This window comes from Phyllobates terribilis, unplaced genomic scaffold (genome assembly GCF_046119375.1).
Source record: "Phyllobates terribilis strain yellow unplaced genomic scaffold, ASM4611937v1 Scaffold_5__5_contigs__length_657084704, whole genome shotgun sequence".
Lineage (NCBI taxonomy): Eukaryota > Metazoa > Chordata > Amphibia > Anura > Dendrobatidae > Phyllobates > Phyllobates terribilis.
The window spans coordinates 593,106,041-593,119,688 of NW_027362765.1; the positions used below are offsets into that span (position 1 = coordinate 593,106,041).

The following is a 13,648-nucleotide window of genomic DNA, read 5'->3' on the forward strand; positions in this document are numbered from 1 at the left end:
TCCCAAGGCCCAGGGGGTGCGTCAGAACATTTTCATCACCTTTCACAATCACCAATGGGACAAGGCAGGGATGTCCTCTGTCCCCTCTCTTATACATCCTAGTGACGGAGCACCTGCTCTCATCAATTCGCCATAACCCCAATATTAGGTGGATTGAGGTGGGAGGCACCGAGTACAAGTGCTCTCTATTTGCTGATGATGTCCTAGTATATATCACTCAATCACATATATCCATCCCTGCTGTTATGGCTGAAATAGATCACTTTGTTACATGGTAAAATTTTAAAATCAATGCAGCGAAGTCTGAGGCCCTCGATGTCTCCCTCCCTAAATCCATATAGGATTCCATCCAGTCCAACTTTCCCTTTGCCTGGCCCTCACAGGGTATCAAATACTTAGGAATTCCTATTCATAGAGACCTCTCCCATCTATGTTATCTTAATTTTGGGCCCTTTATTGAACAATTCCATACAGACCACGGTTGGCAAGTTAGAACTGTAAGATTCACTATGTGAACCACTGGTGTTTTGTGGAAAAGCACATGTACACCGCGTTCCAAATTATTATGCAAAAAGTGTTTAGGAGTGATAAGGGAAGAATTTGTTTGTTTGTCAGTTAAACTCATTGATGGTGATGTGTGTCAGGGTTCTTTATATCACTGTAAGCAATTGCAGACACCTGTGCTAATTAGTTTGGCAGGTGTGTCCAATGAAAGGCAAGACTACTTAAGAAGGCTCTCTCACATTATTAAGCAGCCTACATTTTCTGCCAAAATGGGAAAGAAAAAGGATGTGTCGGCTGCTGAGAAGCAACAAATTGTGGAGTGTTTAGGTCAAGGCATGACTACAATCAACATTGTGCGATGATCAGGATGAAGTGTCTTGGCAATCAAGAAGTATGTAGCTGATTCACAGTACACACGTGTGCGTGCTGATAAGGGCAAATTGAGGACTCTTTCCTACAGGCAATTACGTCAGGTTGAAACAGCAGCGGCAAAAAAGCCTTGTCATAGCAGCAGACAAGTTTTTGAAGCTGCTTGTGCCTCCAACGTCCCCCGAACAACAAGATGCAGGGTCCTTCAGAGGTTTGCAGCTGTGCATATGCCATCCTGTCGACCTCCTCTATCCACTTCACACAAGCAGAAACGGCTCCAGTGGGCCAAACATTACATGAAGACTGATTTCAAAACTGTTTTGTTCACGGATGAGTGCCGTGCAGCGCTCGATGGTCCAGATGAATGGAGTGGAGGATGGCTGGTTGATGGACACCCCACGCAAACACGGCTACAGCGCCAACAAGGAGGAGGTGGAGTAATGTTTTGGGCTGGAATCATGGGGAGAGAGATTGTCGGCCCCTTTAGGATCCCTGAAGGCGCTAAAGATGAACTCCATAATGTATGTGGATTTTCTCAAACAGCACTTCCTGCCATGGTTCAAGAAGAAGAACCGTGTATTTCACAGCAAGATCATTTTTCTGCATGATAATGCACCATCTCATGCTGCACATAAAACATCTGCATCTCTGGCTGATATGGGCATAAAAGGGGACAAACTTATGGTGTGACCCCCATGCTCCCCTGACCTCTACCCCATTCAGAACCTTTGGAGCATCATTAAAAGGAGTGTCTATGATGGCGGGAGGCAGTTCACATCTAAGCAACAGCTCTGGGAGGGTATTCTGTCCTCATGCAAAACAATTGAAGCAGAAACCATCCAAAACCTGACAAATTCAATGGACGAGAGAGTTCAGAAGCTCCTTTCAAACAAGGGGTCCTATGTGAAAATGTAACATCACCTAGAATAAAGTTTTGAGTTGAAAACTGTTTGATTTCAGTTTCTAACAACCTGCTAATGCTTATAATTTCAAAAATGACCATTTTTTTGGTCTTTATTAAAATGAAAAGGTTGATCGAAAAGTTTGGGGGATCTAAGAGTGTGGCAACCCAGTAGTCATGATTACTTCGAATTCTGACAATATGAGGGTCATGCTGCAGGTAGTGCAGCAAGAAGGCACTTATGTGTCTTGCGCATCTCGGAGCCCCAAAATTATTTTCCGGGCTAGATGCAGCTAAAAATTATTTTTAATTTTAAATCTGGTGAAGCTTATTATAGATGGCCTAATAGGATCAGTGCTGCACACTGCTACAAAGCCCAAATTATTTTCCAGTCAAGATACAGATAAACATGATTAGTAATTTGAAAGCTTAAAACGGTTGGTAGGGTGATTTTAACCAATCATCAAGCTTTTACTCTCCCCAGGATGACACAGGGGTAGAAAAGTCGTTTCGGATCCATGATTTGTTCATCTTTATGAACGTGAGTCTGTCTACATTATCAGTGGAGAGCCGCGTGCGCTTATCTGTCAGCACACCACCAGCAGCGCTGAACACACGTTCAGACAGAACGCTGGCTGCGGGGCATGACAAGATCTCCAAGGCGTAAGTGGCTAGCTCCGGCCATTTATCCAGATTGGAAGCCCAAAAAGAGCAAGGGTCCAGTGACACAGTCGTGGCTTCAATGTTTACTTGGAGATACTCCTGTACCATCGTCTCTAGGCGTTGACTATGTGTCAGACTTCTTGTCTCCTGTGGCCTTGCAAAGGATGGGCTAAAAAAGTGGTGAAATGATTCCGCAAAATTGATGTTACCAGCAGATACTGTGGTTCTGTTACGGTTTGAGTGCTGAACACTTGACGGTCCCACGGTTGGCAAGTTGGAACTGTGAGATTCACTACGTGCACCACTGGTATTTTGTGGAAAAGCACATGTAAGATTCTGCAACAGTCTCGGCTGATACTCCTGCATGCGTGCATCCCTTTCTATGGCAGGAATAATTTCTGCAAATTTACTTTTGTACCGGGGATCTAACAGTGTGGCAACCCAGTAGTCATTATTATTTCTAATTCTCACAATTCGAGGGTCATGTTGCAGGTAGTGCAGCAAGAAGGCACTCATGTGTGTTGCGCATCCAGGAGCACCAAGTCCCTGTTGTGTTGGTGGCAAGGTAGCAATCATGCTTCCTTCCTCTGTCCTCTCCCCCCAACCTCGCACAACAGAAATGTGATCAAGGTCTCCCTCATCTGATGAGTCTTCCATCAGTTCGTCCTCCACTTCTTCCTGGGCTCCTGCACCTTCCTCACTAGTTTGGCTGCTACCATGCGCCCTGGTAAAATCACCTCCCCCACCCTCACATGCCTGCCGCCTTGGTGCTGCCGACCGTCTGGACCTTGCAGATGTTAGCCCTTCCGCATACAACTCCTCCTCCTCTACTTCCTCCACCTCCTCTTGTGCCACCACCTGACTCCGAATTCTGTTTAACATGTGCTCCAGCATGTAAATCACCGGAATAGTCATGCTGATAATGGCATCGTCAGCACTAAACATCTTCGTCGCCATTTCAAAACTGTGCAGAAGGGTGCATAGGTCCCTGATCTGAGACCACTCCTCCAGCGTGATTTGCCCCACCTCTGAATCTCGTTGGCCCAGGCTATACGTCAGAACGTATTGCACCAGGGCTTGTCGGTGCTGCCACAGTCGCTGCAACATGTGCAGAGTTGAATTCCACCGGGTAGGCACATCGCATTTTAGCCGGTGAAGTGGCAGGCCCAACGACTTCTGTAGAGATGTAAGTCGCTGAGCTGCAGGATGCGAACGGCGGAAGTGAGCACACAGCGACCGTGCCCTCTGCAGAAGGCCATCTAGTCTGGGATAGTGGGCTAAAAATTGCTGGACAACCAGGTTCAACACGTGAGCCATACAAGGCACGTGTGTGACATTGCCCCGGCGAAGGGCCGCACCCAGGTTTGCAGCATTGTCGCACACGGCCTTCCCTGGTTTCAGGTCCAGTGGAGACAACCATTCATGAAATTGGTTCTCCAGAGCTGACCACAACTCCTCAGCTGTGTGACTCACATTTCCCAGACATTTCAATGTAAAAACCGCCTGATGACGTTGAGCCCTACTGCCAGCATAGTAAGGAGGTGTGCAGGATCCCTTCTGCGCAGTTAGAAAGCTTGTGGCATGACCAGACAGCCTTTGGGTGCAGGTGGAAGACCGAGAGGAGGTTGAGGAGGCAGAAGCAGTGGAGGAAAAATGACATAAAGAGGATTGACGCACAACTCGTGGGGACGGCAAGACTTGGACAGCAGCCCCTTGTCCTGCTGTCACCATAGTTACCCAGTGCCCAGTCAGCGACATGTAACGCCCCTGTCCATGCCTACTCGTCCAAGTGTCTGTGGTGAAATGCACCCTGTCACACACAGAGTTTCTCAAAGAAGCGGTGATGTTGTGTGCGACATGCTGGTGGAGCGCAGGCACACCTTTCTTTGAGAAGTAGTGCCGACTGGGCATCTGGTACTGGGGCACTGCGACGGACATAAGGTCTCGAAAATCCTCTGTGTCCACCAGGCGGAAAGGCAGCATTTCTGTAGCCAAGAGCTTGCAGATGGTGAAATTCAACCTCTTAGCTTTCTTATGGCTAGGAGGAAATGGTCTTTTGCTTGTCCACATCTGAGGGACCGAGGTCTGGCTATTGTGCTTAGACGGGGTTGATAAGGGTGTCCCCGGCAAACTGCCGGTCTGTGAGGAAGATGCAGGCGGACATGTTAGGTTGCCTTGATCCAAAGGTGGTGCTATCGATGTCGGACAGCGCTCAAGACCAGCTGGTGTTACCACCTCCAAAGAAAATGATGACCTGCCAATCACGCTGGCTGTTGCGGGTAAAGAGGTGGCAGGTCTGCGCCCCAAAACAGGTGTGACTGCTGTCCCCCCAGTCACAGAGGATGAAGAGGCCGCGGATGCACAAGATATGGCAGACGGTGGTTGGCCCGGCCGGCTAGACCGCATTGTAGCACACTGAGCTTCCCACTGCAACTTATGCTTCATGTCCATGTGCCGGTTCATGCATGAAGTACTCAAACTATGTATTTTTTGGCCTCTACTTAGCTTTTGCTGACAAATGTTACAGATAACACGAGTTGGGTCATCTTTATCGATCTGAAAAAATGCCCAGGCTATGCAAGGCTTAGCACCCATGCGACCTGAAGAGCCACCACGACTTGTGGTGAGAGGCAGAGTTGTGTTTGAGGATGCAGTTGTTGACGTGCTTCCAGTACTACGTCTCTGTCCAGGAAGGCGCAACCTGACCTCGTCGTCACTAGCATCTTCCTCCACCTCCTCTGCTGACCTCATCTCTTGGCTGACTGTGGGTTGACAGTAAGTGGGATCTCCGACCTCATCATCATCACCCTGTGCGTTATCACACCCGTCGTCCTCAGAGCCAACCTGTTCCTGCCCTGACAAAAAACTAAAGTTGTCGCTCCAATCAGGTATTTGAGTCTTATCATCGTCTTCCTCATTGTCTCCACCAACAGGAGTTACAGTTTGGGAATGAGGGTCTACATTATGGTCAGAACCTTCTGCGTCTGGTCCTGGATCCGACTCATAAAGATTCTGGGCATCAGTGCAGATCATTTCCTCGTCTGGATTCACAGAAGCGCTGGAGTCGACCTCTGATTCCTAGGCTATAGTATGAGTAAACAGCTCTGCAGACTCAACCATCTGTTCTACCTCATACTCAGACGGGCAGCTGGAGATTTGGGAGCTGTGAGGAAGCAAGTGCGATTTGGGTGACACCTTTGAGGACTGGAGTATTTGTGATGTTGAAGTTGATGTGGAGGAGAGCCCACTTAAAGGAGCACTTGATATCCGTTGAAGCACCTGCTGTTTTTGTGCCTCATCTGGAATTTGTAGCGATTGGCGTGGCCGTAAGAAAGGGATCTTATCACATTGTCCGCTAAAAGAAGTAGACATTTTAGTTTGGCTGGAAGATGGTCTTTCTTCTGCACCTACCCCACGGACACAACCTTTTTTCCCCTTCCCAACACGCCTATTCCCCTTTCCACCAGCAGCAGGCCTTTTTCCACTCATTTTGGTGGTTAACTAATTCACAACTCTGGAGTTGTTTGCACAAAAAAACAATGGATGGTAACCGAGCAGAGCTGAGTGGCCAAACTGTGGTATTAGGCCAAAACTATTGGCTGGGTTAGATGCAGAAAAAAATTATTTTTAATTTGCAACCTGATGGAGGTCAGTATAGATGGACTAATAGACCAAGTCCCACACACCGCTAGAAGCCCAAATATTTTTTCAGAGCTAGATGCAGAAAAAAATTATTTTTAATTTGCAACCTGATGGAGGTCAGTATAGATGGACTAATAGACCAAGTCCCACACACCGCTAGAAGCCCAAATATTTTTTCAGAGCTAGATGCAGAAAAAAATTATATTCAATTTGCAACCTGCTGGAGGTCAGTATAGAAGGACTAATAGAACAAGTCCCACACACTGCTAGAAGCCCAAATATTTTTTCAGAGCTAAATGAAGAAAAAAATTATTTTTAATTTGCAACCTGATGGAGGTCAGTATAGATGGACTAATAGACCAAGTCCCACACACTGCTAGAAGCCCAAATATTTTTTCAGAGCTAGATGCAGAAAAAAATTATTTTTAATTTGCAACCTGATGGAGGTCAGTATAGATGGACTAATAGACCAAGTCCCACACACTGCTAGAAGCCCAAATATTTTTTCAGAGCTAGATGCAGAAAAAAATTATTTTTAATTTGCAACCTGATGGAGGTCAGTATAGATGGACTAATAGACCAAGTCCCACACACCGCTAGAAGCCCAAATATTTTTTCAGAGCTAGATGCAGAAAAAAATTATATTCAATTTGCAACCTGCTGGACGTCAGTATAGAAGGACTAATAGAACAAGTCCCACACACTGCTAGAAGCCCAAATATTTTTTCAGAGCTAAATGAAGAAAAAAATTATTTTTAATTTGCAACCTGATGGAGGTCAGTATAGATGGACTAATAGACCAAGTCCCACACACTGCTAGAAGCCCAAATATTTTTTCTGAGCTAGATGCAGAAAAAAATTATTTTTAATTTGCAACCTGATGGAGGTCAGTATAGATGGACTAATAGACCAAGTCCCACACACCGCTAGAAGCCCAAATATTTTTTCAGAGCTAGATGCAGAAATTTTATTTATTCAATTTGCAACCTGATGGAGGTCAGTATAGATGGACTAATAGACCAAGTCCCACACACTGCTAGAAGCCCAAATATTTTTTCAGAGCTAGATGCAGAAAAAAATTATTTTTAATTTGCAACCTGATGGAGGTCAGTATAGATGGACTAATAGACCAAGTCCCACACACTGCTAGAAGCCCAAATATTTTTTCAGAGCTAGATGCAGAAAAAAATTATTTTTAATTTGCAACCTGATGGAGGTCAGTATAGATGGACTAATAGAACAAGTCCCACACGCTGCTAGAAGCCCAAATATTTTTTCAGAGATAAATGAAGAAAAAAATTATTTTTAATTTGCAACCTGATGGAGGTCAGTATAGATGGACTAATAGACCAAGTCCCACACACTGCTAGAAGCCCAAATATTTTTTCAGAGCTAGATGCAGAAAAAAATTATTTTTAATTTGCAACCTGATGGAGGTCAGTATAGATGGACTAATAGACCAAGTCCCACACACTGCTAGAAGCCCAAATATTTTTTCAGAGCTAGATGCAGAAAAAAATTATATTCAGTTTGCAACCTGATGGAGGTCAGCATAGATGGACTAATAGAATGATGCTATGCCCAAAAGATTTTACTTCACTAGGTGCAGTAAAAAAATTGGTATTCTATACACAGGTGGTATATCTTGCAACACAGATAGGCTACTCCACTGACTAACACACTCTGCAATAGGCCAAAAAGGATTAGCTTTGCTAGATTCAGCCAAATGCTGTGAAAAAAACTTGCACAGCACTGGCACAGACCTGCCTGGCAAAAACTGATAGGAACTGATGTAACCTAGTCCTGAAAAGGACTCCAATTACAATTAGTCTTTACTCCCACAATCTATCTATTTAAGAGCACAGACCTGCCTGATAAAAGTCGTAGGAAATGCTGTAACCTAGTCCTTAAAAGGACTGCAATCACAACTATTCCCTACTCCCAAGCTATCTGTATATTTGTGCGAAAATTGGCTTGAAATTAACAAGGTATAGCGCACACAGCAACAGCGGTGCCGTCTAACACGCAGCTGCAGCAGTGAGAAAATGGTGGCGACGGGGAAAATGGCTTGGTCTTATAGGGCAAGGACATGTGACATACACTGCCAATCACACATGCCCTTGCTTGTGTGAAAAAAAGCACTTCGCTCCGTGTGTGCGCTGCTGATAGGCTGACAGATTGCACCTCCCCACTGCAAATGCGGGAAAGAGAAAAAAAAATGGAGATCTTCATTGTTCCTGCAGAGATCCATCCCCTGCCCCTCCCCCCGCCCCGCTGTACACTCAAACTGCGTATTAACATTAATTTTCATCATTACTGAGAGAAAATCCAGTTATGATTTTGGTGCACGAACAGTTATCGAACATAACCTCGAACAGCCGAATTTTTCTCAAATTGTTCGTGTTCGCCGACCGGCTCGAACACCGCCCAAAACAGCTCGAATTTGAGATTGGCGAACAGTTCGAGTAGAACAACGCTCATCTCTACTCTAAAGTGAGCATAAATCACCCCCCCAACACGGACTACACACCTCGGACACTAAACACACTGCCACCACTCATCAAACACACGGGATGATGAGTCCCAAATATATGTCACTGTCAGACAATAAAAAAAAAAGGTCACACACTCTCTGCGTGACAGTGCGGGAAACAGAGTCTCTGATTGATGGTAACATTGTTATTGCTAGTCAGAGCACTGCGAGATCACGGTGTCAGATGTTAGTGTGATCCCGCAGCTGTGACTGTGACCCGCGGTAAAAAGCTTACCGCCGATCAGAACCCATGTTTCCCACGCTGTCACGCAGATGACAGTGCAGGAAACAGCCAAACCCGAACAGTAACACAGGTTACAGTAACAGTAACACGGAGGTCCGTGTTCGGGGTCCATACCCGAACACTAGGTGTTCTGTACGGACCCCGAACTTTACTGTTCGGGTTCGCCCATCTCTGTGCAAGACAGCTCAGCTTCTACAGACTGGCATCTAATAGCAGGGCTTTCTGGAAGGTCTGCAGGTGACGGCCTAGTGGGGATGCCAGACACTGGTCAGATGCTGAGTTTCCTGAATTTTCTAGCTGGAATCTTACTAGATCTGTGATTTGGGGAGGCTCCTGGGTAGTATTAGAGCCTTCATGTTCTGGCAGTTCTTTCTGAGACAGCAGCCCCATAAGTATGGTCCTGCACGACTGCAAAGAGTGTGATACACTAGCCACCTACCTAAACACGGCTGCTTTATATAAATTCCTTCTTTAACCACAATGAAAACACACAGAAACGTATGTGGGATAAGTGGGCTGTCCACAGCTTTATTATAACCAAAATCCAAAAAGTTCTATGCCCATTTCCTTTCTTTCGACCGATCTCATTTAAACCCCCAAAGGACAACCGCTGTATTACAGCGGGCCTTGCAGAATGCACATAATTGGGCATGGATGAGAAAAAAGGCCCCATGCTGTGACAATTGTATACCTTACATAACATAAATATATAAACCACATTTTATATATATAACTGATAGAATACTTAACAAAACATATACATAAAACTTTCATTAATAACCAACTGCTTGGTCCTTTATGCATGAACCTTCATATATCAACATAAATCAAAGAAAAACATAAAAGACAGGGCACGGTGGATGAGCATCAAGATGAAGGTAAAATGGCTGACATGCATATTGGTGCCAAAACCACTATATATACACTTGTAATAAACCCACCCCTTTTTATTCAGTGCAGCCTCTAAAGTTTCCCAAATTTTTCTTTAACCCTTTCCTACTCCCTTGCAGTCCCAGTGCCTTTCCTTATACAGTTCAGGCCCTATAAATCTTCTTTCTCTATGCAGACCTATTGTACTAGCCATTTGGACTTCTGTTCTACATTCTCCTTCCACATCTGTAGATTTCCCTGCATCACACAGCCTCTCAGGTGGGTAACTGGCTTCCACCTTCACTGTGGCATTCACTTGCAAAGCATGGATATAGTGGGACACCATCCTGTCCAAGTCTGTGCCTAGCAAAACATTGGTAGGGATAGTGTCTGATGCACCCACTTTCCTCAATCCTTTCCTTGCTGCCCAGTCCAGATACACACAGACTATGGGCACGGCAGGGCTGATCCCCCCCCCAACTCCGGATACACATATTGTCTTTCCTGGAATTATACCCTCAAGGGTCGCCATTTCTAGACGCGCCAGGGTTACTTCTGCTCCAGTTTCGATGAGGTCAATGATAACTTTATTGCTCACAGTGACAGATTGACAGATCTCATTATTCCTCACATGAGTGCCACCCACAAATAAGAAAGAAGGTGAGGGCTTTGGTGTCTTGATGGTCATAGTGGGACCTCTCTTCCTATCAGGGCAAGCAACACTAACATGTCCCACTTTATTTCTCATATAAAGAAATAAATGAGCAAAATATTTATAAGCAAAATATTGTCTGGTCCCAGGGGCCCCAGAGAAAGTAGATGCTGGCAGAAGGGTCTCCAAATGGCTTACCTCCCTTCCAGCTGAATCCCTATGGTTTCCACGCTTCTGGCATCTTGTTGGCAGCATAAGTCAGCAATCTTTGCAGCTTGATCAGCAGTCTTTGGCTCTCAATCGCGCACAAATTGTCGTACATTCATGGGACATATGTGAAGGAACTGTTCCTTAACCATAAAATCCTCTAGTTTCTCAAAACTGGTAAGAGAAAGTTCTCGAATCCATTGATGTAATGTGGCCCTCAAAGTATTCACATAGCTGTCAGTTGATACCCCCTGTAGACTCTGGGACTATTTCAGATATTCCTCTGGAGCGAAGTTGTATTTTATGCCCAAGGCCTCTTTTATAGTGTCATAGTCCCCATCTAGCTCTGGTGAAAGGTCAGCAAAAATATCCAAGGCTTTGCCTTTCAGCCATGGAGTTAAACACTGTGCCCACTGATCACGGTGTAGATGGTGTTGCCTGCAGGTTTTTTCAAACCCCCAAAAGAAAAGTATCTAAGTCTCCATCTTTCTCCAACACAGGGAAGTTTTCCAAGCGCGGTCTCCTTTGATTTATGTCCTAGGAATGGGGTAGCTGAAAACTGTTACCCCTTGGTATTTGGGTCATCTGAAGCTGGAAATCTCTCTCAGCCTGACATCCTGCAGCAGCAGCCTCTCTCTCAGCCTGGACCTGGTGTTCTGCAGCAGAAGCCTGTTGGTAGTGTAGAATAAGCTTCAGGCGCATACTGGCATCACGTTCTTCCAGCTGTTGTAAGGCCATTTGCCAAGAAAAGTCCAAGCTTGTCTCAGAACTGGCATTGTTGGTACCCCCAAAAGTTATTTCAGGGACAAGGTCCATTGCTTGGCTCCTCAGAGTTTCGGCTTCCTCTTTGTCCATATGTCCCAGTACTCTGCTCCTAGTCCTGCTCCTGGATTTGTCTGCTGTGTCTATTCTTCTCTGATCACAGAGGTTAATCAGAGCCTCCTTACTCTGCTTCTTGCATACAGCTGCCATATCGGTAAACAGCATTTCACCAAATAAAAGATGGAAAAGAAAAACAAGGAAGGGGAAAACTGTTTGCAAGTATGTCTAAGTAAGCACTGAGTTGAACCTTATAGAACTGGTGCACTCTTTGCAAGAATATCAGTCCTTTAGTATAGGGAATAATTGCTTAAACTGTGTACCAATGCTCTAATAGAAGTAAACTATTCCACTGCTGCCAACCAAGTTGTCACATACACATTTTCTAGCATGTCATGTGGGTGTGTCTGCAAGGGTTAATTTATCTCCTTTCACTTAATCCAGCATTCAATCTCTGTTACAAGCTCTAAAGTGAGCAAAAATCACACCCTCAACACAGATTACACACTCCGGATATGTAACACACTGCCACCACTCATCAAACACACGGAGTGATGATTCCCCAAAATATGTTACTGTCAGACAATCAAAAAAACACACTCTCTGAAAGGCTATGGATTCTTTAAACCATACAAGGATCAAACTTATTAAAGATTCTAAGCTTTAATATAAAAATATACAGTGCTTACAATAAAAGATATAAAAAGATAAAAATAAAATGACATACAAATATGCAAAACAGTTATAAAATATAAAGGGAGAAATAACAAAAATACCTAACTGTAGATGAAAATGTTTATTTTCTGTTTCCTTGAGAGAAGAAGAAATGAATTATGGATCACAATCAGCATGCACTGATTCCCACATGTGAACATCTTCCTATTGTGTCACCCATCTTTAATATGCCTGGTCCTGGGCTATTACCAGGACAGCCTGAATTGGACTATTTAAAAATTGCTGTTTGTGACTGGATGGGGGGGTAATTTAGGGGCCAGGACCTTGCATTTCAAATATCCCGTGTCTCTAGCTACACCCTCCATACACTACATAGGAAATATTCAGCTGGGTTATAATCACCATCTTCCCACACTTTGAAGTTGGCTCACTAGACCGAGGTGTCACGATTGACAGCGCTCATTATTCTTCCAGGAAATCCCCTATGTCTCTGTGTTCCTGGTAAATACAATTTGTCCTTTTGTCAACTAAATGTATCTATACTGCTGTTATATATTCCCTTACAACTATATTTTTCCTTTACAAGGACTATCAGATCTTTTGTTGATTTTCTGGTTCTATGAGTTGTATTTAAAGCTCTATGTTTAATTACAGCCTCAGCTATTGCCATAAGTGGACAATCCTCAGCATATTTCAAGGAGAAAAAGTGCCAAGAAGCTGTCACTATGGGGACAGAAGAAATCTACATAGATGAGTTTATAAAGGAGCTGGACGACAATGGTATAACAAAAAATCACAAGAGAGAACGCAATATTCTTGTATGTAGATAATGGTTCAGAGAAAAGTATAAGAGAAAAAATCTTGAATAAAATTTTTAACTAGTTGTGTTGATAATAATATTTGGATGTGGTGGTTAATATAAATGGTTATTTGTGCTTTCACAATTATATTTGAAGCTATCTTATTTGTTATTGACATTTTGATTTGGTGTATGTATCAAAGGAGAACTTCTAAAGTTTGCTTGGAGAATGAAGCCCTAGACCTGGTTTGGGCTCATCTTTTCATTACATGGAAGCTAAAGATGAGCGGATCTTTTGAAATGTGAAATCACTGACTTCGACAAATTTTTGCAAAACAAATTGATTTGCGACGAATACATTTGTACAGATTTCAATACTGGAAAACTTGTAATTGCTTGAAAAATACAATACAAGAGAGAGAACCTCACTAATCATAAGAGTTACACTCTACAGAAGAGAGAGACTTACCCATTGACTCTGGAGATGGAAAACTACTCTGCCATACAAACTGAGCTCCGCAGGGAACCACTAATCTGTGATGAGCCAGGTACTTACCACCACTGTACAAGTTATGATAATTCAAAAGTTGTCATAGCTGCAGGGCATTATGGGGAGGTCCACACTACAATGCAAAATTACGTTTTCTTGCTCTCTAATGCTTCAACAGTGTGGGAAATGCTGCTGGGCAAGTTAGCTTTATTTTGCGAATCAAATCTCAAAATGTTCAAATATATATGAAACCACAAAGTTCAAGAAATTTCGACTCAAA

At 44.0% G+C, this 13,648-nt stretch overlaps 1 protein-coding gene across 1 annotated transcript in view; it reads left to right on the forward strand.

Annotated features, from left to right (window-relative positions):
- The window catches only part of LOC141271356 (uncharacterized), a 59,001-nt gene extending 46,025 nt beyond the window's left edge, over positions 1–12,976 (forward strand). Inside the window, exon 7 of the mRNA XM_073681462.1 lies at positions 12,734–12,976. Coding sequence (XP_073537563.1) covers positions 12,734–12,909 — 176 coding nt within the window. The 3' untranslated portion in view covers positions 12,910–12,976. The remainder of the gene's footprint in view (positions 1–12,733) is intronic.
- Positions 12,977–13,648: the final 672 nt, after the last annotated feature.